The 27,527-nt window shown below is 40.6% G+C and overlaps 2 protein-coding genes across 4 annotated transcripts in view; both read left to right on the plus strand.

Annotated features, from left to right (window-relative positions):
* ZNF654 (zinc finger protein 654) overlaps nt 1–11,799 on the plus strand; it is a 34,286-nt gene extending 22,487 nt beyond the window's left edge. For all 3 annotated transcript variants that reach the window (XM_053310895.1, XM_053310894.1, XM_053310897.1), the window contains exons 8-9: nt 2,662–4,927; nt 6,775–11,799. In XM_053310895.1, the coding sequence (XP_053166870.1) occupies nt 2,662–4,927; nt 6,775–6,782 (2,274 nt within the window). In that variant the 3' untranslated portion in view covers nt 6,783–11,799. The remainder of the gene's footprint in view (nt 1–2,661; nt 4,928–6,774) is intronic.
* Nucleotides 11,800–15,675: 3,876 nt separating this feature from the next.
* On the plus strand, nt 15,676–25,384 carry C3H3orf38 (chromosome 3 C3orf38 homolog). Its single transcript, XM_053312406.1, has 3 exons — nt 15,676–16,028; nt 19,483–19,703; nt 23,489–25,384. Exons 1-3 carry the CDS (start codon nt 15,890–15,892, stop codon nt 24,080–24,082), a joined length of 954 nt encoding a protein of 317 aa, XP_053168381.1. The 5' UTR covers nt 15,676–15,889; the 3' UTR covers nt 24,083–25,384.
* Nucleotides 25,385–27,527: the final 2,143 nt, after the last annotated feature.

The following is a 27,527-nucleotide window of genomic DNA, read 5'->3' on the forward strand; positions in this document are numbered from 1 at the left end:
ATAGCTACTAACGTAATTGTATACCGCCCCAGACCTACGTCTCTCATTACATTTAACCATGGTCAATGTAAATTGGTTTCTAGGCTCACTTCAAACCAGTTTCATGACTTTCAGATGTTTCCCTGAAGCATACTAGCACTTAACCACAGTTTGTAATGCTTCTTATACATAACTTGGTATTGTAGCCCTAAATAGACAAAAGCATCTTTGAAATCTGAATGTTTTTACTTCTTCCAGCAAGAATTGCTTGAGGGATGGGGTCAGGGCAGAACCTTTTTTAAATGCACCATAATGGAGACTTCCTTTAATAAGATGCATACACTGTGAGATGCATCTGGAGACTGTGTATTCCTCCATGGAGAAGATGAGTTCACTCTTCTCTTCTCCCTCCCCCCACCCCACCCGCATCCTTGAAGGTTACCATGAAATTACGAATATGAAATTAAGGGCCTCTCTGAGGACTTATCCTTTACAAATCTATTAGAATTATTTCAGTGAACCAAGACTGATGAAGGCTGTTCCAGCCGAAATCACAAGTATATGATTTCAGAAAGCCATTGAAAAGTGCCTTGACAGATGTTCTTAAAGAAAACATGGATCATGGAGTAATACAAAATTATTGTTCCTAGTTCAGCTACTGGTTAAGAGCAAAAGATGGCAAAATGGTCTGTATGTCAAACAAAGTTTGTTTCTAAAAGTGCCCGCTTCATTTGGAGGAAATGTTGAGGCTTGTGGTATTCAATATATTCAGCTACTAACTAGAAAAATATAAACAGATCTTTTAGATAAAGAGTTGAGAGTAGTGATGCTGCTGAACTTTATTCCTGGTAATTCAGGATTTGACTGCAAATATGATATTGTGGGAAAACCATAATGATATACAAAATTCTTCCTCAGCTCTGATTTTAATTCTCCCACTCATTCTCTTCTTCCTCCTCTCCACTCCCACCCCTTTACCTTGCTTGTGGGAGAAGCAGGAGAATGCAGAGATGTTCCTCCCCTACCTGTGTCTGGCATGGAGTGATCACAGCATTTTTGAAGCAAGGAATGCTAGAAATTTAGTCTTTCCAGCATTATTGAGCCATGATGGAAACTTTGGGAAGACTCTCAGATTGTGCTCTAGGGCTTCATATCAGTGTCTCATGCTCAAAATGGCAACTCTCTTGAAGGCCCCTGGCCTCCTTGTGAGAGATCAGCTGAGACTCATGAGGTTTACCTGGCCTTCCTATTTGCCTCTCTTGCACTGTTTTGCAGTGATGTTTTCTGCTCCCTGTCAGTCCTTGCCTGCAATTTTGCCCACCCCACCTCTTGAACTGACTAGACAACCTGTGGTAAGGTCTTGTCTCTTACGTTCCTTGGATCTGGCCCACTGTGTTAGAGACGTGATCCCCGACAGACTAAAATTCCAGGCCTTGAGTCTGGCATGCAGTAATGATAGACATTAGGGAGGGGACTGAAACTTCTCTTGGTTTTCCGTATAGTCATCACAGTGCCAGATGCAAGGAGGATTGGGAGCTGTAGTCTTTTCATTACTTTTGCTGTGGATCAGTAGTGCTGGAAAGACAATTCTCATCTCAGCCCTCCTTGAATCTGGCACACTGTGATGCTTCCATGCCAGGCAACAGGGAGGGAAACAGGGTGCATGGAGAGAGAAACTTCTATCAATTCTCCTGCTTCTATTGTTGGAGCCATGAGAAAGGTAAGTGGAGAGAGGGAAGGGGCTGCAGGAGAGCTGGGAATTTCTAGGGAGTTGTGGGAGAGATTGGATAGGATTCTGTTGCGTTTTCAGTGATATCATTGAAGATACAATAGAATCCTCAGAAATAAGACTTTTTGAGTTAAGGCAGGCACATTTTTCCAATTTCAGTTTTTAATCTGACTTGACAGTGTTCACTCCATCACTAGTTAAGGGTAGATGTGAAGCGATACAGAGGGGTCTCAGAAAGAGCAGGAAACTTCTCTAGTACAACTGTGAAATTCAAAGTTAGGTATGATGAAATGCACATTGACAACACTCAGCTAAAGTGAGAAGAGCCCTATGACTGGGCTACAAAGCAGCATCTAAGGACTGACTTGTCCCTTCTCTATACTGATTGTGGATAGGCACTATCCACTAATTGTGCCTATCCACATGTGCATAACTCTTTTTCTTTCTCCCAATGGTAGAGAATTGGGAAACCCTGATGTGGCAAAGGTTTGGGACTATGCCCTATGTTCAGATACATTATTTGGTATTGGGACTACTAGGCTACGTTCTCTGCAGTCCCCCGTCAGTGGTAGCCACCCACTGCTGCACAACTACAAAGGCAGCCCAAACAGTATAGCAAGGGGCTGCTGCAGAATGCCGTTAAACCACTTCCAGGCAGCAGCACATTGTTCCTTTCCATTGTTTAGGTTGAAAAGAGCACTGTGCTATACCATAGAGGCTGCCCTTGAAATTGTGCAGCAGCTTAGTTGGGACAGTACTGTTGATGGGGGACTCTGCAGAATTTCACTTACTGTTTATTAACTTATTGTGTACCTGTTTTCTTTAATTGAAGTATCTTAAACCACTTAACCAAATTGAATTATAGCATTTTCTATTCTTGATTTTTAATATCTTTAGTGGCAGAATATACTGTATCATTATAGTTATTATTATTCATTTTTTCTTTCTCATAGGTTGGCAAGGATGGCTTGCAGATTTGTGTGGAGATATGTGGAAGTGCTCTCCAGCTGGATCTCCGTGATGATCCCAAAATGAAATGCCTGATCTACAAATCCATTGCTCACTTCTTGCCAAATGACTTGGAGATTGTCAGAATATGCGCTCTTTCTGTCTTTTTCATTGAGCACAGCTCTGGGTCCTATGATACCGTTGAACACCTGTATAAATGTGCAGATGAAGAATACAACGAACAAACCAGTTCTGTTCAAAATCGTGTGCGTTTTGAGTTGCTTCCAATTTTGAAAAAGAGTTTGTTTTTTGATCCCGAGTTCTGGAATTTCTCTATGATCAAGCAGAACTGCTTAGCACTGCTAAGGGACAAAGTGTCAACTGATGTAAATAAAAGTACACTGGAACATGCTTCTGCAAATACACAGAAGACACGGCGAGCATTGCGTGGTGATCATTCTGATGTAAGCAAAGGAGAACTAGATCATGACGACCCTTCTGGAGCTCAGTCGAAATGTCATGGTAATTCCAAAAAGAACCACATCACTCTGGGATCGCCTAAAATAGATCACAATGTACCTAGGCACCGTTGTGTGTTATGCAACAGGGAATTTCTTGGAGGTCACATTGTGAGGCATGCACAGGCTCATCAAAAAAAGGGCAGTTTTTCCTGTGTGATGTGTCGCAGAAGATTCAGGCAAAAAGGAGTCATGCTTAAGCACTTAAAAAATCACATCAAGAAGATGAAAAGGCACCACCTTGCTGTTACTTGCCATGATCTGGAAACACCCGATGTAAGCGAAGTGAAGTGCTCTGATGTAGATGTGTCTCTTGAAAATGGGAACTTAGAGAGCTCTATAGATAACAAACTAGAGGCTGTTGCAATTCCAAGTACTGAGCAGGAGATGATACAAAATACTGAACCCTTATTGGATGTAATTGAAAATCATGTTGGTTATCCAGATAATATTATTGAAAATGGTAGTTGTGACAGCTGTTCAAACAACACTCCTGATCCAGAAACTACAGAAGGATTACCCGAAAGTGATAGCCTGAGTAAAGAGCTGCCCGTACTTCATAAAGTAAATGGTGTGCTATGTCCTCAAAATGATTTGGACATTAAAGACCAAGCTGGTAATTTTAAGTGTCCTGCTAATGGCTGTATTAGAGTCTTTAAAAAGATAAGGTTTCTGAACAAACATGCACGGAAAGCTCATCCCACTGATCTGAAGGTACAAGAACATATAATGAAGTGGAATAAAGGAAAATGCAGGTTTTGTCAGAGAAAGTTTTTAGATTCTCAACATTTTATTGATCATTTAAAGCAACATGTATATCCAAATGCATATTTTTGTTTACACTTCAACTGCAATCAGAGATTTAAGCTGTCCACTGAGCTTTTAGAGCATACAAAAACGCATAGTGAATTTAAAGCTCAGTGTAACTTTGCAGGCTGCTGTGAGCTTTTTGAGGACCTTTCAGTGCTGTATGAGCATGAAGCTCAACACTATTCAAACAAAACTGATCTTTCTGAAGAGGTCAGTGAAAAGAATTCTTCAGATATTGTTTTGGAACCCCAGTGCAGTGTACAAGAAAAAGGAAGAAGTAATAGTCCGAAGGAGGCTGTTGCAGACTTACCAGTTCCAACTTGGAAAGCAAGGAAAGATTCCACAGAACCAAAGACTTACATCCAGAGTGAGAAAAAAATAAACAGTCTCACCCAAAATGGGAATGAAAATGTATGTGATGGTACCACTACCATTGTGAATTTGATAGACCAAAATATCCCTGCAGTAGAGCCAAATTCTGAGAATGTGGTTAGTGACCAACTAGTCAATGGGCACGCTGAACTGGAACAGGCTTCGTTTGATACTGTTTTGGAAGAACTGACTGACATAACAAGGACAGAAAATGGGTCTCTTCTGCCAGATACACAGAACTGTAATGATATGCCATCAAACAGTCTTGCTACATCTTCCAAACCAAATCAGATAACGGAAAATACTTCATATGGCTTAATTTTAACAAAGCCTTATGTTAGACCATTGCCTCCAAGTTACCTTGATGAACGATATATCAGCATGCCAAAACGTAGAAAAACTTTGTCTGAAAAAGTAGATACCCGTTCAGAGCAAGATAACTCTTGTAGCAAATCGGAGAGATTAAGATGCAGCAAATGCCTGACCACCTACTGTAACCCAGAAGCTCTTCAGCTTCATCTTGCACAAAAGAAGTGTCAGACACTCTTTGGATTCGATTCAGATGATGAAAGTAAGTCTTATTATGCCTCTAGGGTTAAGAACATAAGAACAGCCCTGCTGGATGAGGCACAAGGCCCATCTAGTCCAGCATCCTGTTTCACACAGTGGCCCACCAGATGCCTCTGGGCAGCCCAAAAGCAAGATGTATGTGCACGCCCTCTCTCCTGTTGTTGCTCCCCTGCAACTGGTATTGAGAGGCATCGTGCTTCTGAGGCTGAAGATGGCTCACAGCCACCAGACTAGTAGCCATTGATAGACCTGTCCTCCATGGATAAAGATTCATTGGTTCTGTGGTTATAAACATAGGTTTTAAGATACTAGAAAAGAGACCAAATGATTAAGTGTCATACAAAGGCTAAAAATAAATGCAGCATGTAAAGGAGATTGGAATCTAAAAAGAGAGGGTAGATGAAAAATACAGTAAAATTTAATATGTGGCATGGTGCTGAATTGTTGCTTGTGGGCTGGGTAGAGGAGCTATGCTTGGGGTTTGGCAAAGAACTGTATGTACTCAGTTGACCATGCTAGACTCTTTCGCCATCTTGGACACCGTACTGAAGCCATTGCTTGATTGGATAGATTTTTGAGCACTTACACTCCAGTGGTATACTTCATTTGTTCATCAGTGGAGGTTCTCGGAGAAGAATTACTGACCATCTTCTCTTTGAGATCTTCCATGTAGAGCACACAGGATGCTATCTTTGTTCTCTTTTGTTCAGTTGTAGGTAAAGATTGCTGAGAAATTGTACAAAGATTTGGAGAATCCTGTTTCTTCCCTTTGGATTTGGCCCCTGCACTCTTGATTCTTTCTTTGTTTTTCTCTGTAATTAAGAAGCAGATGTAGGCAATCTGATAGAAACTGAAGGCTGCCGTGACTGAAGGTGGTGGTAGTTTGTTTGCAGCTTCATTAGCTAGAGGGAGTGTATTCATTTGTTGACTGAGTTCTGCTGCAGACCTGGAGGTTGCTTGATGGTTGGATATCATCTGTATATACTAGGACCATTTAGCGTGCATTCCATTTTATGAGAAGGCCCCAGATCTTGGTCCTAATCACTTTTTAACTATGCGCCTCAGTATTGCCCTTGGAGGAGTGCCTTGTATTCTCTCTGAAACATCAGCTATGCAGAATATGGTGTCATTTCTGGCATGTTGATGACAGAGACATTGGAGCTCTGGCATCAGCCTTGGCATCATTTAGCATTTGGGCCACTTCAGTTCAGATGGATGGTCTTAATAAAACATGAACAGGCTGGAGCTTATGTACCTTGAAGATCATATTTCCTAGGTTTCATCCATTTCTGTAGCTAGCTGAAAATAGCTTGGGATAGGGGGTTTCCTCTATGCACCCAATCATTGGGTGACTTACTCTCTCCTCCCCCACCACTACCACCTCTAAGTATTTCTCACCAGGAGGGCATGACATCTCTGACTCCTTCATTTTACTTTGTTCTCATATGTGCACCACACAAATTGAAAAGAGATGCACTCACCATGTATATATGGTGCATCAAAGCAAAAGCAAGCATGGACAACTAACACACAAACTCATCTTTGTTTCCAAAACATACAATGTAAGAACTTATTTGAGCAAACATTCTATGACTGCTGATTAAATAGGGAGTTGGATGAATTCCTTTAGGTTACTAATTAAATATTTGTTTGTGTCATTATATTTTGGTCCACCTTAGTTTTGTTCAGGAAATAAACAATTGCAGATAAACTCAAATTTGGAATATGATACAGCCAATTAATAGAAGGTTGGAGTGTTGTGTTTTCCAGATAGTACTTCAGACTTAAATAACAAAATTCCGGTTTAGTATTGGAACCTAGAAAACTAACCAACATCTGTTTTTACAGGTGCCTGATCAAGTGTTGTGAGAAGACTTCTCAGTTTGAGGAGTAGTGATGGAACACTACAATACTCTGCATCCGTTTGCTTTTCCCCTGTTGGCCTTAATTATAAAGAAGTCTGAAATTACTAAAGAAAATCATGACCTTGCTCAGAGTTAAAGCACACTTGAGTCAAAACTATGTGATAGCAGGAGCTGTGCGGAATTTGAATCCAAAAAAACTGTTTTAAAGCCCCCAAAGTACCGATTATGTAGAAGCCACAAGGTCCCAATGAATTCCTAGTGTAAGTAAGATCAAGTGCAGGAGCATATTGTATGGCTGTCATGCTGAGTGAGTGGTAACTGTTGCCCTTAAGAGAAATGCAAGCGGTACTTGCCTCTTTACTATTGTATGTGTTCAAAGGAGAACTGTCAAAATTATCAAAACTAATTTGAGTCATATTAAATGTCTCAATATGCATAAAAATATGATCAGTTAAAAGGTGATCTGTTTGTAGAGGTTGATTATTCTTAGCATGGAGTCTGGGAACAGAAGAACAAAAAGCTCAGAACTGGGCAGTGTCTTGTTAAAGATGGTAAGACGTGCAATAAAGAAGAAAGCATGTCTCAATTTGATATTTCCAAAGACAAGTGACTACATTCAAATGCACCAGATTTCTCCCCACATCCCCACCCCCAGTATCTGAATAGTGGAGGACATCTAGAAAGCTTGCATGCAATATGCTTGCATTCTAACAGATCTATACAAGTACAGTGTCGGGGATTAACCACACAGTTTGAGGTTCAGCAGTAAATGGACATGATGTGAAGGCAGCTGACTTGAGCTGGGACATAAAGGTAAATTTTGTGTAAGTATAAAGATTCTTGGCAGTTGGTATGATGCGCACTTTTAAAGGTCAGCTTGCTCTATAAAAGTGTGCCATGATGGATAGAAGAGGATCCCTCAAGATGCAAAGTAGAATGGGATACTAGGAATAAAAATACCTGCAGAATAACTTTATACCCATGTTTGTTTCAACATATCGCTAAATTTTCATTATGGAAACTTACTTTGGGTCCTGAAAGATTCCTATAAAATACAACAGTTCACAAAATTCAGTGACAGAAATAATTTCTAGAACATTAATTCCTTTCACCTACTGAATGCCTGTAAGCCTGTAAGAGCAATTTGCACTGTGCCTTGAGAGGTGAAGCTTTAACTTCCTCACTCCTAACAAAGTATATGTAAAGATAGAGGATTCAAATCCCAAAAGGCCCAATGTTTTCTTGAGAAGAGAACATTGTACACAATTTTTCACTGCTACAAAAGCTGTATGTCAAGAATTATTTTTGCAGATCAAACATTTCAAGCCCATTTCAAGGGGGTGCTGTTAGAAGATTGGATGACTCATTGGGATGACTGTAGGAACAGCTCATACTTCCAAAAATTGAATGGTTTTGTTATACTTGCATTTAAATAATATTTGGCATCTTAAACCTGTTGATCAGTGTTTTTAATTTCAAAATTAAAGATAGTTGTACTTCTCTTGCCTCTTCATAGGGAGCAAAGAAATGTCAACCTTGTTTTCTATGAGATTTTAACAAAAGGTATAGAGATAGGCTTGCAGTACAAATGAGTTTTTCACCACTTCTGGATCAGTCTTTATGTACAGAACACCAAAATACATTTCTAACCCTCCTATATGCTTGAGAGTTATGGCTGTGAGAACTCCATGCTAAAATCTAAAAATTAAGCATGGAAGTAACTCAAATCCTATAAGAACAAATACTGAGTTCTGTGACCTATATAAACTTGGAGATTTAATAATTTATCTTTATATGAAGAAAATTCTCTCCCAAAACAAAATTGCACAAATGTGGTATTGGGATCATTATAGATATGAAAAAAATTTGGGGGTACAGTTAATTAAACATTAATATTTTTGCATTAAATTGACGTAATTGTCAATTGTATCTCAGTTTTTAACTGCATCTTAATTGAATCTGATATCAATACCAGATTTGAAAACAACTTATTCCCAGTATAGGTGGGTGAAAAGTTCAAGTTCTGATAAAAGGCATCATACATACTACAGTTCAGGTATTTAAAAATTAATGTGGACCTGTTCATCAGATTCATTTGAGTTCCTGTCCAGAATTGAACTATCAATTATTTTTGATAGTATACCATATTGTCCAGGCATTCCCAGACTCTTGTGTGTTCTTGTCACTCTTTTTAGTTTTGTTTCATTGCTTTAAACTCTGTTTGGATAGAAGAATATTAATGCTGTGTTTGAAAACTTGGAAGTCCACTTTAGTGGAATCAACATTACAAACACATACCTTTAGGTTATAAAGCATTTGTGTGCTTTTCCTTTACTTAAGCACCATCTGATCAAGTTGTGTGTTAAAACAAAACTGGGTTCTGCAGTGCATTTGTTTGTGTGGACACACTGCAGCTGTGTATCCATAAACATAATTCTTTTATCTGTTCTAGAGCTGGGGTTTTTTGGATGCACACATCTGTTCAGCATGTTTTAAATTTGAAATTGACTATCTGTATTTCTGACTTCTGTGAATTGCCATATGTTGGGCATCCAAAATCTTGATCAACTCGGGCTGCAATTATAAGTCCTTACTCAGGAATAGGTTCCATTGAAGTTGATGAACTATTTTCCAAAGCGTGTAAGATCAGTTGTAAAATAGCAGTAGGTAACACTTTTGTAGAAATGAGAGGGGGAAAGTTGCCCTTCTATAAAATGTCTACTATTCCCCATTTAGTTCAGATGACCTGTTGTATCACACAATTTCAGTTTTGAAAGGTAAAATTCTAAAATGATTGATTTTAAGTTGTGTGTAAGAGAACCTCTTACGGTTTGACCTCTGATATGCTATACCAGCACCCAGATATTAACAGCTAGGTTTCCAGCTTCATATGTCACAAACATGCCACTTTGCATTGCAGAAAATGACAGGATCGTGTTTCTGGCACATACACAAGTATTAATGTTTGGAGTATCCAACTAACATTCTGAAATGAGTTTTCAGCTATTGGATTTCAAAATGTCCCTAATTTAAGGCATATTTAAAGATTAAACTGTTACAATGGCCAGAAGCTGCATAGGCTAGAAAATCAAACACTCATGCTGGGCCACACTTTGCACTCTTGCCTAAGGATGGAGGAATGCACACACTATCATCAGAATACTTGCCAACTGTCCCTGGTTACCTATAGGTATACCTATCCTGCTTTTTGGAAGGATTCTTCTCTTCCTCTAGAAACTGGATGAAAATCATATAGGCAGTTTCCAGTCAATCACCTCCTTATCCCTGCACACTTTTGGTTGTGCTGGGAAGTAATTGGGGACCCTGCTAGCATGGAACTGACCTTGAGGGTGCAAGGAGCTGAGGCCACTAGGAATATGTGAAGAAGGTTTCTTCCCGCCCCCCCCCCCCCCCCACTTGGCAGTCCAGCTCAGAAATGTCCATGAACTAGATTTTTGGCCCAACGATTGCCAAATGATAGTAGTAATCTGCTATTTTCTTTTCACATAGTTCAATGAGTCTGTGTACAAACTTCAAACATTTTGTGGACTTAATTGTATATGAAGGAGGTTCCATAACTGAGTGGTAGAACACACATTTTATATGCAGAAGACCCCAGGTTTGATTCCTGGCATCTCCAGTTTGAGGATCAAGTAGCAGGTGCTGGGGAAGACCTCTGCCCAAAACCCTGGTAGAGCCACTGCCCAGTCAGAGTAGACCACATTGGGTTAGATGGCCTCCCTCAAGATAAGGTAGCTTCATATGTTCACATAGAACTTAGAAAGTTTCTGAGTCTGGGTAACTGAACTCGACTTCTTCTCAAGCGTTTTATGAGAGGCAGTTTCCTACCATCTTGACTCCCTCTATTGCTGTAGCACAGTGTTGCTGATCCAGCTGTGCTCACATGCACAACCCTCTTCTGGCTAAAAGAGAGCACACAAGGCAGCAGCAGCCATTGTCCAGTGCTCATTTATCCAGTCAATGAAATGTGCTGTGACGAGTGCCAGTCTTTTTCTTTCTCTCCCCTGCCGCTGTATTAAGACAATAAGTGCAGCCACTGCTGAGCTCATGGTTCTTTTGTCTTTTGACTTCTCAGGACGAAAGGCTAGAAAAGAGTGGCTGCAGTTGCCATAGTATTACTGTGTTTTCCTAGCCAGGAAGCCTATGGTGGCAACTTAACTAGTCTAAGCAATTTCTACTTGCCTCTGGCAGAAGGAAAAGTAGTGGATTGTGTAGGTGACACCAAGATTTTCTGGTTACATTCTGAATGCTTAAAGATGGCATGGCATTTGAAAACAAAGCAAAATTGCACCTCTAGCTATGTGCTGATCAAAGACCTCCAGTTCTTAGGGTAACCCTTAGTGCCTAAAATGGATCCTGCACTATCCCAGATTTTGACACTTTTTGAGTCGCAGGCCTTCATAGGATTTGAAAGACTTTCAAGAAGGGTGTTCACAACTTTCTGTTACTACATGATTTTGGCTCACAATAAAAGATATCTAAAAATCTAAACTGAGTGTTGCTGCTTGGGTAACCTGCCTCCACAAATATATTTGTAGATCAAGTTGCAAATGGTTATCTATTGGAAAGGTCACTGGTACTTTGGTTATTTAGCCATATTCACTAAACATCTAGAAATCAAATAGTTTGGATCATGAATAACAAGATTCAGCATTACTCCTTGTTTCTCACCAAGGAGTAGAATGAAACACTTAAAGGGGTGGTGTTTTTATTAATTTATTTTGTATTGTATAACACCTTGCTTAAATAAATGCAGTGTGTGCATTTTGGGATTCTTAAGTTTAATTTGTAAAAGCTACTACAGTTTCAGCAAGAGAGAAAATTTGTGCTTCCTTGTTGAATGTTAAATTATTTTATTTTGCATTTTATATGAGTACAAATTAAAACTGAGCCATCAAACTGCAATAAATCAACAGTAGTGTTTCATTTTAAACTTTTTGTATTGTAAATAGAATTCAATAAAATATTGTCTGTTATTAAAAGATGACTTTATGGTGTCTGGCAATTTGCCTGGGAAATATTTGACTGTAAAAGCTAAACCACTGCTATAAAACAGTTAGCATGATCCTGTATTTTGTATCCATACAGAAATGTATACCGAGAAGTACAAGACATAGCCAAAATACAATACAGATGATCTAATATGCCAAGTGGCATCACAGTAGTGGGACACCAATGAAGGGCAATAGAGGGAGATTGGTATGGGATTTTCATTTCCAGTTCAAAGGCTGGAAAAGATTAACTTCTCTCTTGGTAGAGCATTAGCAGCTAGTAGTGTAAAGAGGATAGAGCAAAGAGATATGGAGCATTTGTTTGGTTTTTGAGGTCTTGTGTTTGGTGACAGAGCCACCCACCAGTGGGAGTCTGCTAATATCAAAGTCCTCAGAAGTGCTGTATTGCAGTTCTGTGCCTTTCTTGTAGGTCAGTTTGCTAAAAGATGTAACCTATACCTTCTGACATTTGGGATTCCCAAATCTAAGACTGGTCTTTTGGATGTAGAACATGAGATCAGCAAGGAACCATCACAAGCCTTCTTGTGAAAAAGTGCCAGTTATTGCCACTGGATGTCTTGTTACTTCTATTTAATAAAAAACAAAGGGTTAGGTTTGTTGTACCACCAGCGGTGGTGGTACGCTGTGGGCTCAGTGTGTGTGTGTGTTTATATTATATTTAACTTTTTAAATTTTGTTTTAAATTGTTTATAAGTCATGTTGAAATTTATTAAAGGCAATGTATATGCTCTAAGTAAAAATAGGTACAGCAGGCGCAGTGGGGAAAATGCTTTATTAACAAGCAGAAGGTTGCTGGTTCTCCTGGTATGTTTCTCAGACTATGGGAAACACCTATATTGGTCAACAGCGATATAGGAAGATGCTGAAAGGCATCATCTCATACTGCACAGGAGGAGGCAATGGTAAACCCCTCCTATATTCTACCAAAGAAAAACCACAGGACTCTGCATGCCAGGAGTCGAAATTGACTTGATGGCACATTTTACCATTATTTCCTACATATATTATCAAAGCTAAATAGCATAAATCCATTATCTGAAGTTTATTTTAGTTCTTTATGAGTCAAATTCTTCACTTTTCATTTGTTTTGAGGGAATAGGTATGACCACTTTGAGATTTTATTCATAATTGTAGCAGATTTGCCTCCCTTTGCAAATGCAATACACCTCTGTAAACGTTCATTCTTGCACATGCTACTGATCCCTCTTCTCCAGTTGATAGTTTTTAAACCATCACTTTCAATGACCAGCTTTTTAGCCTATCCAAAACAGTGTACAGGCTTAGCTGGATGAATTCCACTTACAAGTGTCGCACTATAGAGAGATGATTCTGGGGTAAATAGTCAGATCATTTTAACCCTATACACACCACAGAGCCAACCCATGGAGAGTAGGATCTGATCTGGTTGCTATTCCTTAAAGAAAAACTAAGCCCATTGTATCAATGTATGTGGAACTAAGTAGGAGAGGTGGGGCAGCAGTCAGGAACAATAACCCAGCAACAGGGGAAGCTACAGAGAGGGAATAGCTGTTTCCTCTCTCTGTATCTTCCCCTGTTGCTGGATTATTGTTCCTGACTGCTGCCCTACCTCTCCTGCTTGGTTCCACATACAGCATCAAGCAGGCGCAAGAGGGATTCAGACAGATCTCTTTCTTCTCTCAACTCACCTTTTGTGGCCCCCTGGCTGTAATAAGTTGCCTCACATAGGCAGTAAAGTTCTTGGCTGTCAGTGTCTACCCACTGGACCCTTTGCTGGACTCTCAATCAAACCTTGTGAAAGGATGTTTCAATGATCCAGGATGGCTAGATTTAGCTTCAGTCAGAATGGCTTAGCCATTTTGACAGCTGATTCAACTTTCCCATGACTTTGAGGATAAGCAGGTCTGATAATCCAAATTCCCACCGAGTCTGAAATTCTCTGAATTCTGTTGACACAAGTTGTAGTCCATTATCTGAGAACAGAGTATCTGCTTGTTATTCCATAGGGGGCAAATGGCATTCTAGCTTCCATATTATTGTCTGAGATCCATTACCAGATACCCAATCTATCTCCCCAAAAGCAGAGTAATAGTTTACAGTCATAATACAGTTTCTTGCCATGAAAACAAATCAACTTTCACCTTTCCCCAGGGCTGGTTTAGTAGCTGATGCGGTTGTGGTCTCCCTTTGTTCTTTGTCTCCAAGTGCGCAACAGATGTCATATTAATGCTTTCAACAGGACTTTCATGCCAGGCTTGTACACATACTCCCTTGCTCTACGGAGACAACACTCAATTCCCATGTGAGAGGAGTATATCGTTTTGCTGCAGGGGTAACAAACAGCTCTGTTACCCCAGAAAAGAACCCCATTTTGAACACTGACCTCCCTCACTGCAACGTAGGGTGCTGTCTCTACTACTAGCAGCTCATTCTTTGACTCCGGCCTTCCTGTATTGCCTGTGAATGGATTAGAGGTACTCCAACATCTATCTATCTAGGTAAAGTGTGACATCATGTTGATTTCAACTCCTGGTGCCCACAGAGCCCTGTGGTTTTATTTTGGTAGAATATAGGAGGGGTTTACCATTGCCTCCTGTGCAGTATAAGATGATGCCTTTCGGCATCTTCCTGTATATATGTACCTGTTGCTAATCCTGTGTATGGCAGCTCTCGCGAGAGTTTACAAGCGAGCTGCGGGGGGAAAGTGAATGGGCAGGCTAATGGACTAGAGGTGCAGATGCTCTGTGCCTGGTCCAGCTAGTATGTATTATCCTATGTTCTCTACTGAATCCACACTTCAGCATCTTTTAATAAGTTTAAACACCACTTGAAATACCCATTTTAAATGTAATGTGTAGCTTTGTCCTGAAACCCACCATTCTGAAGTTTACCCAGGTCTGATAGTCCTGTTGTTTCAAGGCATTTTGGATTGGTTTAAAAAACAATTTGATGGGTCTTAAATGATATCCATTCAAAGTTGGCTATCTGTGCCCCTTTTCCTTCCACATATAGGAACATAGGAAGCTGCCATATACTGAGTCAGACCATTGGTCCATTTAGCTCAGTATTGACTACACAGACTGGTAGCAGATTCTCCAAGGTTACAGGCAGGAGTCTCTCTCAGCCCCATCTTGAAGATGCCAGGAAGGGAACTTGGAACCTTCATTCCCTAAGGGGAATATCTTACAGTCACTGTTCCCCCTAAGGTGTGTGCACCTTCACAAGTTTTTGGATGATCACTCAGTTCATTTTAGATTCCGCTCAGGTTGAATCACGAAGGCCCCATTCTGAATGCATGTGCGCGTGCACTGCCTGGATACTGCTACCCAGAACAAAACTCATTCTGTAGAGATGAAAAAAATTAGAGGGACCACTGCTTATAGTGCTCACATATGTAGTCTCCCATTCAAATACAAACCAGGGTGTGCCCTGCTTAGCAAAGTGGAGAATTCATGCTACGAGAACCACTCTCCTCCCACATTATAATAATGTTCCTCTTTGGAACAAAACAAAAGTGTAAGCGGTACTCCTTAGCGTAGGTCAATAGCTAGTACATTGGCTCACCTACTAAAAGTGTTTTTCAGTCTGAACTTTTGAGAGGTTCTCAGAGAAGACGCAGTCAGTATGTTTTGGAACCATCCAGGAACGATAGGTCTCTTGATATTGGAAAAACTGGGCTGCTACTTACTTGCAGAGTAAGTTCCCTCTTTGTCACAAAATTCCCTTCCTCCCTATTCATCCCTGCAAAATTCCTATTCATCTAGGATCCTCGAGCCAGTTGTCACCTTTGAGAGCAGAACCACGCGCTGAAGCAATCCAAGTCGACAAAGCATCTACGAAACCGACGGAACGATGAAAGCATTCTGTGTTCCTAGCCGAGCCTTTTCAGACCGGCCCAGCAAAGTCAAGGGGCGGGGCGCTGTTCAGAGACGGAAGTAGCGTTGCCCTGCTCTGCGGCGCTCGGTTGCCAAGGTTTCCGACGAGGAGGGCGGGCTCCTGTCCTGAGTGGGTGGGTGAGCGAGGGGGAGCGGGGCTCTGCCTGCGTCCCCGGCTCGCGCTTGATCTGGGGGTGCCCCAACCATCACCATGGCTTCGGCTGGGGCGGGGATGACCGAGCGCGAGCGGGACGGCTGCCGGGAAGTGTTGGAGCTACTCCGCAACGACGACCTGATGGCCTTGACAGAGACGGTCACCAACCGCCTCGTAGAACCGGACACCCGCCAAGGTGAGCGGGGCTGGGAAGTGGATAGAGAGTTGCGAGCGGAGGGGACTGCACAACAACTGCCTAAAGGATGGTTTTCATCAGCCTGTTGGCCAGGACCAGCATTTTGCACACAGACAAATGATTTGTTCGTTTTTTAAAAGAAAGGTAATAGTAAAAGGAAGTATGTTGGTTATTTTGTAGTTAAGCAGGCTGCTTCTGTTTTCTGTTCCTCTTCGCTGCTTTAACGCTTGGGGGGGGTGTGCAAAAAAAGACTTCTGGTTGGGATCCAGAAATAAATGTAGAGATTTGCGTAGTCGTTTGCCTTGTTGGAAGAAGCAAGGTCCTGTTCAGCTTTAAAAGTGCCCTGTCTCTTTGGCACGTGGAACTACAGCAGCTAAAACGGAAAAGAGTAGGAACTCTGTGCTTGCCCCTTCTTAGGATTTCTCCACTTTATCTGTATGCTCTTTTAAGAAGACCATACTCGGTCTTTTTTAACAGTTTCCTGTTTTCCTGTTTTGTGAAAAGTTCTCAAAGTGGTTTACATAGAAAAAGAATAAAAATAAGATGGTCCCCTGTCCACACAGCCTAAAAAGAAACACAAGGCAGCAACAGCCTCTGGAGGGACACTGTGCTGGGGTTGAAGAGGGCCAGTTGATCTCCCCGAGCTAAATGTAAAAGAATTGTCACTTTAAAAGATGCCTCTTGGTCAGTTAGCATAGCATGTTTTGACAAACCTAGTTCTGAATTTCCATGTTAGATGTGATTTGTTTTGTAATTGACTAATAGTGGGGATCTTCTGAAAGGACATGTTTGTCAAAGACTACTTGCTAATAAATATTATTATTATTTGGTATGTCAGCATATTATGTTAAAGCCCCAGATAAAGCTGTGCCTTGTCTTTCTAAGATACAGTTTCATATATCTTACAGTTTTGGTCACCATAATCTTATTTAATTGTTTCCAGATATAAGGTTAGTCATTGTGATAAAATCTCTTACTGTGGTATCTGCTATTGTTACTCACCTAATGACTTAATATAGCTGCATAAATAATAGTGTCACTTTAAAAAGTTAAAATCATTTGCCACCTGCTTGTTGTGTAAATAGCAGGAGAAGGCCTTGCAATGTCTGCATGAGTGGTGTTTATGGCCTCTAAAATTCTAGCATAGGTCCTCCTGCTCCCTGGAGAGGGGACTTTTTCTGCTCTTGGCTCCAGGGACACCGTCATTTCACTTGGTTCTTTTAGCAACTGACATCCCAGTCTTCATTCACAACCAAAATGAAGCCTAAGTACTGTATGTTCAGCAGTATCTGTTAATGTTCACTCTTTGCTACCCTAGCCTCACCCTCTCTCTTTCTCCCTTTATTGTTTCTCTATCCGTATTTACCCTCCTCTAATTAGATTGTCGTATTTTAGATTAATCTTAAATTGTAAGATCTTTGGGACTGGAACTCCCCTATTATACATATTAAGCACCATGTATGCCCAGTAATAAGCTGCATTTCTTTGTACATTCTAACATCATTTTGAGTACTGTGTTCTAAGGATGGTTCTTAGTTGGTGAGAAATGGGTTTTACTTTTATCATAGTTTTCAGATCACTTTAGTTTTATCACTTGAATTTCATTTTCCACATAAATATCAATAGTTTTCTGCTAGGAAGTACTTGAAGTCTCTCAAATACTTTATCAAGGATGATCAGCTTGTGAAACAGCTTCTAAATATATACATGTATTTTTCAGACTGAGTTGAGAACATATATCTGCTGTGACAGCAATGTTTTAATGTGAAAGACTGAACCTACAAAAGGTGCCATAAAAACACATTGAATGTGTTTGACTAAAGTCTAGCACTTTATTCAGTGTATATACTAGGCTGAGCAAAATCTGATAATGAGTCTTGCACAGTATGTGTGTACAGGGGTAGGGAGAAGAGTGGGTTGCTCATCAGAATTCTAGTATAGTGAATATATGGCTAGTTTATCCTGACTTTGCCTTCCCTCAGCTTCTAATACTCAAATACTAAAAAAAAAAAAAAAAAAACTTTCTACTGTGCTATAGAATAGAATGAAATAGGAATATAACTCCATATGAGAGGGCATAAATAAGGAAAATCTTTCTGACAATCAAAAACTTATTGCAGGTTAACAGTAACTCTACAGCATTTAAAATGTACAGTGCTCTGATCTGTTGCACTGTTAGAGTGAAAGTTAAGAGGCTGACTTTTAAAAGGGGATCAAACTATGGACTCTAAATTATTTATATATTCAGAACATACTTGTCCGTCTGAGAAAAATCTTATTTCGCATCCTGTTATTGCAAATGGAAGATTTTTAAACACAGAAACCTGAACAATGATTGTTTAGAATCTATATATATAATTCTCCTGGGTGTGCCTTTCAAACGTGCGTCCCGGCAGCCCAGCTGATTGGCTGGGATGCGGGGCGCCTGATTGGGTAAAGCGCACCCAGGAGAATTGACTGGCTGGGCAGACAGCGGCGGCGGCGGCCGCACTCAGCCCGCTGGCGGCAGCCGCCGCACTTGGCCCCGCCAGAGACGGGGTGGTGGAGAGAGAGAGAGAGGGTGTGGAGGCGTCCGGAGCTGTCAGCACAAACAACTGCAGGGGGGGCGGTGAGAGTGAGCGAGAGAGTTGTTGGGGGGGAGAGAGAGAGAGAGTTGTGGAGGGCGAGAACAAGTGAGAGAGTTGTGGGGGTGGAGAAAGCGAGCAAGAGAGTTGTGGGGGGAGCTGTGCAAAGAGAACTGCAGAAAGATAACACAGACACAAGCACAAAATGAAGAATAGCCAAGCAAAGCCACAAAAACCATACATTCACAGACTAAGTAACACAGAAAACCCAGCGTAAATAATCAAACAAGCAGGAAGAGCAACACCTTTGCCCCAACCAAAAAAGAAAGAAAATGCTTTAACTGGCTGACACAAAACTCTAAAATGACCCACACTTACTAGAGACACTGTGCCCGGCAATGCAGAAATGCCTACAGACAAATCATACAAACAGAGCAGCAAAACAAAGCCTCACTGACTATACACTAACAAGCTAAGACACAGAGAAACCCAAGCCAACATCAGCTATAAGAAAAAACATGAACATCAACAAAGCAGAAATGACAAAAACACCCCTGTGCAAAAACTTGATGCACCTGCCCACCCCACAAAGGAAACCTAGAATAAAGTGTACTGATGCGCAGAAAGGATTGCAGAAATACATTGTATACACAAGGAATAAACAACCAAACAAATTCTCCCAACTAAACTCCAAAAAGTAAGTAAACTACCACATAGATGCTCTGTGTGGGTTCAGCTAGTTGTTGAGTAATTCCTTAAGTATCCTTTGTAAACAGTTATTTCTGTTTGTTTGTTAAGCTACTCAGGTTGCAGTATTTATCTACATATTGCACCAAGACATATCGCTCACTAAGTGGAATGGCTTCTGATTTTAACTTCTTTATTTCCAGAAGCCATACGTGCCATCTTGCTCTACAGCCAAAGTGCAGAAGAGCTGCTCAAGCGAAAAAAGGTCTTTCGAGAAACAATCTTCAAGTACTTGGCAGCAAAAGGAGTTATAGTGCCTCCTTCTTCTGAAAAGCACCAGCTTGTTCATCATGCAAAGCAGTACTGGTGTGAGCAGCTGAAAGAACCTGACTTGGAACAAAAACCCGTCAATCCTAATGAACGGGTAAGGTTGATTGTTTTCAGATCTTAGAAGTTCAAAACTTTATTTTTGGCACTTAGTGACCTGCATACCACACAGCAAAGTATGGACCATTGAGCACCCACCCACACTGCTGTGTGTGTAAACACTGCCAACAGTGTTGCGGAATGGAGCAGTTGTCAAACAGAGTTGCTCCATGCCCTTTATTTCCAGTGTGTGTTATGTTGTGCAGCTGCATTCACACACACGCTACAGTGTGGGTGGATGCTTAACCAGCCACTTTTTGCTGCATGGTATGTGGGTCACCGTTGCTTGTACATACCTTAATATTGTTTTCGATATGCACAGATTAGGAACCTGCCTTATATTGAGTCAGATTCTTGGTCGATCTAGGTTGCTGGTAGTACACTGACTGGTAGTGATTCTCCAGGGTTTCAGACATGGGTCTTTCTCAGCCCAACCTGGAGTTACGAGGGTTGAACCTAGGACATTCTGAATGCAGGTCTTCCCCTTGTTCTGCTTCAGAGTGGCAGGGAGCTGATTTTTGAATAAATATGTGTAATGTTATGGCATCCTAGTGTAGCAGAACATAGGATAGAAATTAGCGGTATCTTCTTGATTTTGCCTCTAACATATTTTGTGCTTTGAGAAGCTTCTCAAAGATGTGCTTGTGCTTCTCAAAGATGGTAGAATAGTTTATAAATGAAACTTTTGTGAGTATTTGCTGCAGAAAGTTGAAGGAAGCTGGAAATTCTTTGTAGAAATTAGGGATGTGCACAAATTGCGATTTGAGGTGTGGGTTGAAAAACATCTTTGGCATCTTTAAATTGAGAAGAGCAGGGCTCCTCCACCGCTTGCTGCTACTTCCTAAATCAGTGGTGTTTCACCCAGCTATTTTCACGTGCCAGCAGTGCTCTCCCCCAGCTGCCCTCATGTGACACCGGCACTCACATGGCCTCCACGCATGCAGAGGAGCACCACCAGTTCAGGAAGTGGTGGTGAGTGGTGGAGGAACAGGTATGCAACTGCTCCTCCATTTTTAAGGTGCCAGGGATGTGGTTCAAATCGTGATTTGTTCACATCTCTAGTAGAAATGTCTATTTTTGTAGCTATGTAGAACAACAGCCCCCAGCAGTATTTCAAATACATATGCCATTGGTAAGTATTTGAGTGGTGATCCCACTGGTTGTAGGTATTTGGAACATACTTCTGATTCTCCTGGTGTTGAAGAATGGGATACATCTGCCGTGGGTACTATAAAATTAACAACTTCAGGTTGTTAGATTGCTCGAGAGTGGGGAATGATTATTTTATATTTGTGTTCAGTTTTCCCTACATAAACAGCCTTTCAAGCTTGAGAGGAAGCTTTGGGTTGCAGTCAATCTTTCTTTCGCACTCTAGCACTTGCACAAGGGAGGAGGAATGCAGTTTTCACCTATTTTTTACACACACCCCGTGCCATCCTCGTTGCCCCTAAGATCTGTTCAATAACATATTTTTGGGGAGGGGTGCAAAGGACTGGAGAGGAAAGGGGGATAACTGAAAATCACACATACACACACCCTGAGCAAGCATTAGATAGTGTGGGAGGAAGGTGGCTAGTGCCAGCACAAGGTTGGGTTTGGATTCAATCAAAAAATAGTCCGTTACTTTATTTTGCAAGCAGTTTGCTCTTATTCTGGGCAGTGGGGAGAAGCCAGTACTGCTCGGTACTGGATTCTTGCTGCCTTAAAGTAAGTCACGGGATCTGGCAATATATTTTTTATGTTATATGTTATATATCTTTCAATTCTGAACATGAGTCTTTCAGAGCAATGGGGCACGCTCTTCTCTCTGCTATTTGTACTCAGTTTAGCCATACCTATCCTGCACTGTATTTCTGAAAGGTAATGTTTTGGCAACTTTGAAAAATTAACGGTGGCAATTGTAATCTGTTTCTACTTCATTTTAAAATGTATAGCATTTACACTGAACTGCTTAAAGAAGTGCCTCCCTTTTCTGTTATGTATCTGTGAGAAACTTGTTGAACTGGGAATGAAGAAAGGACTGAGCCGCTGTCCACAGTTGTTCCTTGCTTACTGAGTAACTCCACTGAGCAAGGGACACTTCCCACCTCCATCTGTTTCCGAGATTGCTTGTTTGGAGGCTCCAAGGAGTACCCCTACATCAGGTTTGGAGCTATAGGCTTGTAGTTTTCACTTCCGCCTTTTCAGAACTCATGGGATCGTGGGCTCACCATTTGGTTTGCATGAGCTAACTCATGGGGTATGTCACCTGGCACATAACCTGGGGAAAGGCGGCTCTCGTCTAAGTTGAAACCGAGACTGCAGGAGGACTATCCCTGACTTTATTTTCTTCAGAAGTTACCAGAAACAACTCTGATTTATATATCACTACCACATTTGGTTGATTGTGGTGCTGGTTTTGGTGGCTGGGTACCAAAAATATACTCAGTTGTCTTTCTGAACTGTCTTTAGTCATTCTTTCATTTGAATTTAGCTTGATATATCTTACAAATGCAAGATTCCATCTATTTCTCATGTCACAACCTGTTTAGGCTGTTATGAGTTGAACTTGATTAATAGCTATCGAACCGCACAATCTAATGTATGTTTACTTAATTAGTCCCAGTGTTCTCTCCAACAGGGATCCCCAGATGTTGTTGACTACAACTCCCATAATCCCCAAGCAAAAGCCATTGCAGCTGGGGATTCTGGGAGTTGTAGTCAACAACATCTGAGAATCCCTGTTAGAGGGACACTGGTTAGTCCCATTTTGTTGAGTGGGTTTTACTCCCATATAAGTGTGCACGTCATTGTATTCCAAAGCGCAAGAGCTGCTTACAGACATTTGTTGAATGGATGATAATGGGGAGGAAAGCTGGTATTGAATGATGTTGAATGAGGAATTTCATTTTTGAGAAGTTTCTTCTTCTGAAGTCCAACACATCTTTGTTGGACTTCCTTGACAATTCTCCATTCGCATATATGCTGAATTGAATCACACTATGGTCACTGCTACTGAATGGTTCTGCAACTCTGAGGAGAGCTGGTCTTGTGGTAGCAAGCATGACTTGTCCCCTTAGCTAAGGAGGCTCCACCCTAGTTGCATATGAATGTGTGAGCACTTTAAGATATTCCCCTTAGGGGATGGAGCGCATCTAGGTTCCAAGTTCCTTCCCTGGCATCTCCAAGATAGGGCTGACAGAGATTCCTTCCTGCAACCTTGGAGAAGCCGCTGCCAGTCCATGTAGACAATACTGAGCTAGATGGACCAATGGTCTGACTCAGTATATGACAGTTTCCTATGTCCCTAAATATAATCATACTTGCTTGTCAGGTTGATCTTTTCTTTAGTGCTCATCGTACTACTTCCAGATAATACTGTTAAAAGCTATTATGAATTCTGCCAGCTTATAGATCATGAGCCTAATTGCCTCTACTTGCACAAAACAGCTAGAGCTTGATTGGGGCCTGGACTGGATTCTAACAGACTATTAAGATTAGAAAATGGAACTCATTTTCATAAAACAGAAATATCCAGAGCTTTCTTCTGCCAATGAACTGGTATCCAGTAAGATGCCACTTGCAGATAATGTTGCTAGCATTTACTGTAGATAGCACCTTCATATGGATATGCACAGCAAAACCCTTGTTTTAAAGCAGCCATTAGCACCTGTCATAATATTTAGCATTCCACGTTCCCTGCATTTTCAGAAACTCTTTCATCTGTTCGAATAATTCTATATAAAAAGTATCCAGCATCATTTACTACTGCTTACATGTTAAAACCCTTGCTTTGTTTTGCAGAAACCTGAAAAGGGAGGGAAACAAGATGGAGACAAACAAGACAATGACAAAGAGTATCAAAGTCTAGGAGAAGAATTTTGTCAGTGGTTCTTTGAAATACTGAACTCGCAGAACCCACTGCTCGGAGAATCACAAGTCGAATGGGGGCCGCAACACTTCTGGGATGATGTAGTGCTCAGGTTTTGTTACAGCACTTCAGAACAAAACACTGAAGAGTTCTCTGGTGCAGAATTGGTGAGCCTCCGCTTACTGTCACTGGTGAAAGAAGAATGCCTCTTTCTGAACCCCAACTTGAATGCTGGTGGCCTGAAGTGCACAGCTTCACGACATGGCCTGGTTGTGGTGGCAGTTGCTGGCACAGTTCATAGAAATACTTCTTGTTTGGGAGTCTTTGAACAAATCTTTGGACTCATCCGCTGTCCGTTTAGGGAAAATACGTGGAAAATCAAGTTTGTGAATCTAAAAATTGTTGGTCAGAATGCTTTGGAACCTGGTACTGTTATAGAAAGACCTTGCATAAAATATGAGCAAGAAGAACTCCAGGAATTCTATGTTTCCAAGGAACTTGCCTTTGTTGAACCTCACAGATTCTGAGCACTCTGGATGCTACAGAATGAAGGAGGAAAGTTTGTGGACCGAGGAAAGTTTGTGGACCAAGGAAAATACAGCACATGAGTGTACTTGAGCATTCAAATAACTTGTTTGCTTCTGATTCTTGAGTCAAGCATTTTGGTTGGATAACAAGCTGAAGTATTATCTAAACTAGGGATTGGCAGATGTGGTTGCTGGACTGTCCCTTGGAGGGTACCAGCTGGCACATTATTTGCCAGTGCAGAAGAAAAAGGAAAGATGACGATACACTCATCTTCTCTTTCACTTTTCCTTCCTTCCTTCCTTACTTAACCACAAGACATTCGGGAGGTGGGTGGAAAGAAGCATGTACCAGTGAGAGGAAGGATGCAAAACTGAGAAGCAACCATGCCATGTCTATCTAAGAGCTTCCTCTCCTTGGGTTACAGGAGTGTGATAGAACGATAAGATTGTAAGGCCATGATTGCTAATATCTTTAGGTTGATAAGAGAGATCTATTATTGGTGACTTTTCCCTCCCCGAAAAAGTAGCTGTTCCACTATAAAGATGTACAAATAGTGGCACAGTTAAGTAGTGCACTACTGTTAGCTGGAAAGTTGTGCACTACTGCTAGCTGGAAATTTTTGTTTATTTTTAATTTGCACTCATCATTTAGTATTTCTTCTTTAAACATACTAAGTTTAAATTTAAACTGCTGTTGATCTCCGTGCAGGAAATTTTTACTATATTCAAGAGTTTTATGTTAATATCTTCATCAAAATTCTGCATAAATCCTACATTTCAGGGTTCTCCATAACAAAGTATTTTTAAGTTGTAGATGGTATCTTCTATTGTGTTAAGGGTTTTATTAAACTGAACACACCTTTGAAAAGCAGTCTACAGTCAAAGCCTATTGAATCTATTGCCTAAACTTGCCTAGTAACTATAATGCCAAATTTAAAATAGGATGTTCATGGGATAATCTGTGAAGCAAACAAGTTTCACTTTTCTGAATTTGTGTATTGGTTCCATCTCCTAACTTGTTCTGCATGATGCCACGCAGTAATTAGTGCAATATAGAAAATATAAATATGAATTAGGATAACTGTTAAACTTTTCATTCCTTTTTTCTTTTTTGCTAAAGTTGATGCACATTCAAACTTAATGGCTCTTGAGCAACTTTCTTCCAACTTGGGATCACTATGGACGAAACAGTTTAGGACTGCACTGTGACTTCCAAATTAGTAATAAATCATTGCTTAGATTTCCCCACCCTCTTTTTTGATGAGTGGCAGGATAATTGAAAATAAAAATGGTTGAAGTTCAGTTGAGCCTTTTCTATTTTTTATTTTGGGCTTATGGTTTTCAGAGGAATTATGCATCGGAAAATAAATGTATGCATGTTGCATTGTATCTCCATTTGGAAAGAGGGAGAACAACTCCTTTCCAAACAAAACACAAACTTAAACGGCTATCCTACAATAAAAAATATAAAGCATTTGAATAGCTGGATAAATTGAATCAAAATTTTTGCTAAATAAAACATATTTCATTTAATGAAAAGTCTGGCAAGATCAGTAAAGTTGTAGTCAAGCCTGCTATCTCCTACAGTGGAGTAGGCTTGCAATGTCTGACTCTTCTGTGGTTCCTTCCATTCCCACTGAGCTGCCTGTTCTCCCAGGGTGCTCTGGTTACTTTCTTATTAAAATGGCTTAACTTTCTGGTTGAAATTGTTTCCAGCTCTTAAGTGTTCAGCCTCTTCTCAAATGCTGTTACCTGATAGCTTTTCTTGCAGTACTTCATAATTTACTACAACACATCTTTTAGCAATATCAGAGTTTGTTAACATCTATGAGTTGGCTACTGAAATTTTAGTTAACTCTGCACTAATAGTTAGCAAATCAATTTTACCAAATTTGGTACCAAACACATTTAGTAAAATATGCATGTTTAACTATTATTCATTTGTAATAACCTTTACATGCACAAGTCTCATTGTCAGATCTTTGTGTTGGCTGAAACACCATATTAAGATATTTATATCCTGCCTTTTTATATAAACACACTTGAGGTCCCTTTAGCTATTAAAATACCAAATGCATCTCAAAACTTTGCTTATCTTTACCATATTTACCTGAATCCAAGACCAAGTTTCTTCCAAGTTCTTTGATGTTAGAAATCAAGGAGTCTTAAATTTGGAGTCATCTTCTATTTGGGTAAATATGGTAATATTTACCTGCATTCATATAGCACTTTAGAATGTTCAGAACTCTTGTACATTATCCTGTTATCTATACAACAGCCCTGCTGGGTATTTTTTTTATGCTTCAATATAGTTGTGAGTGGGGATGTGAGAAAGTGACATTAGGAATTTGTGGCAGAGACGAGATTCAAACAGCAGAAGGTTCTGGTTGACAGTGCAGTTTCTTAACCACACTGGTACACGTCCATCTGTTTTATAGCAAAGCCTATACTTCAGTTTCCTAACCCTAATTTTCTTGTGCAAAGGAAGGCACTGTTAAGACAAAAAAAGCAGGAGGCCCATTTTGGCAGAGGTCAGTGAAGCATATGGGGGAAAATCCTTTTAAACATGAATAATATAACAATCTGTTGTGATTCCTTGGAAAGTTTTAACACTGCTCAACTGAAGGGTGTCTTGAGCAGGGAGATATACATTATTTTGCTGTACAAAATCATCCTTCTTGTGAATGGGGGAAAATGACCCATGATGAAGTGATGAATCCATGTTGAAGTGAGATGGACTACCATCTGGAGGTAAAAGTTTCACATTTATTTATTTTACATTTCTATACTGCCAATTTATAAAAGCTCAAGCAATAAGCATGTGGTCTTAATGGGTTTTAATTGTATTTTGCCTTTTATAAACTGCCTTGGGATGGGTTTTATGAAAGGTGGTATAGAAACAACACTCTCTCTCTCTCTCTCTCTCTCTCTCTCTCTCTCTCTCTCTCTCTCTCTCTCTCTCTCTCTATATATATATATATATATATATATATATATAAATGTGACTGTTTATATGGGCAGATTTTTACCTGCCCTTGATTTAGAGTATTAGAGCTACCCAGGCCCTGATGAAATTGACTTGGGTGAGGACATGTATTAAGCATCCCTAGTTCAGGGAAACACTGGTCCCATTCACATATAACATGGAACCATGGGTCCAATGGACCCATAGTCCCCCCCCCCTCGCTCTCCCATCCAAATTCAGATGTAAGGGAGAGTGTTCTCTCTGTAGTCAGTGAGGCTGCAGAGAGGAGGGGGAACAGGCTGTGCAGGCTTGCTGCTTGAGTGAAGGGTAGCCCACACAGCCAATCAGGCTGGAGTTGAGAGAAGAGCTTCCTCCCTCAACTCTGGTTTCAGGGGATGCAGAACATACCGCAGGCTGTGTCCAACCCCGGGTTGCAGTGATGAAACTCACTACAACCCAAGGGTTCAGACTGGAGTTCCT

The sequence above is a fragment of the Hemicordylus capensis genome, chromosome 3 (assembly GCF_027244095.1).
Source record: "Hemicordylus capensis ecotype Gifberg chromosome 3, rHemCap1.1.pri, whole genome shotgun sequence".
In the NCBI taxonomy this organism is placed as follows: Eukaryota; Metazoa; Chordata; class Lepidosauria; order Squamata; family Cordylidae; genus Hemicordylus; species Hemicordylus capensis.

Coding starts and splice junctions, on each gene's coding strand:
- C3H3orf38 (XM_053312406.1), top strand. CDS start 15,890: ATGGCTTCGGCTGGGGCGGGGATGACCGAGCGCGAGCGGGACGGCTGC. Junction 16,029..19,482: donor AGAACCGGACACCCGCCAAG/GTGAGCGGGGCT, acceptor CTTTATTTCCAG/AAGCCATACGTGCCATCTTG. Junction 19,704..23,488: donor CCGTCAATCCTAATGAACGG/GTAAGGTTGATT, acceptor TTTGTTTTGCAG/AAACCTGAAAAGGGAGGGAA.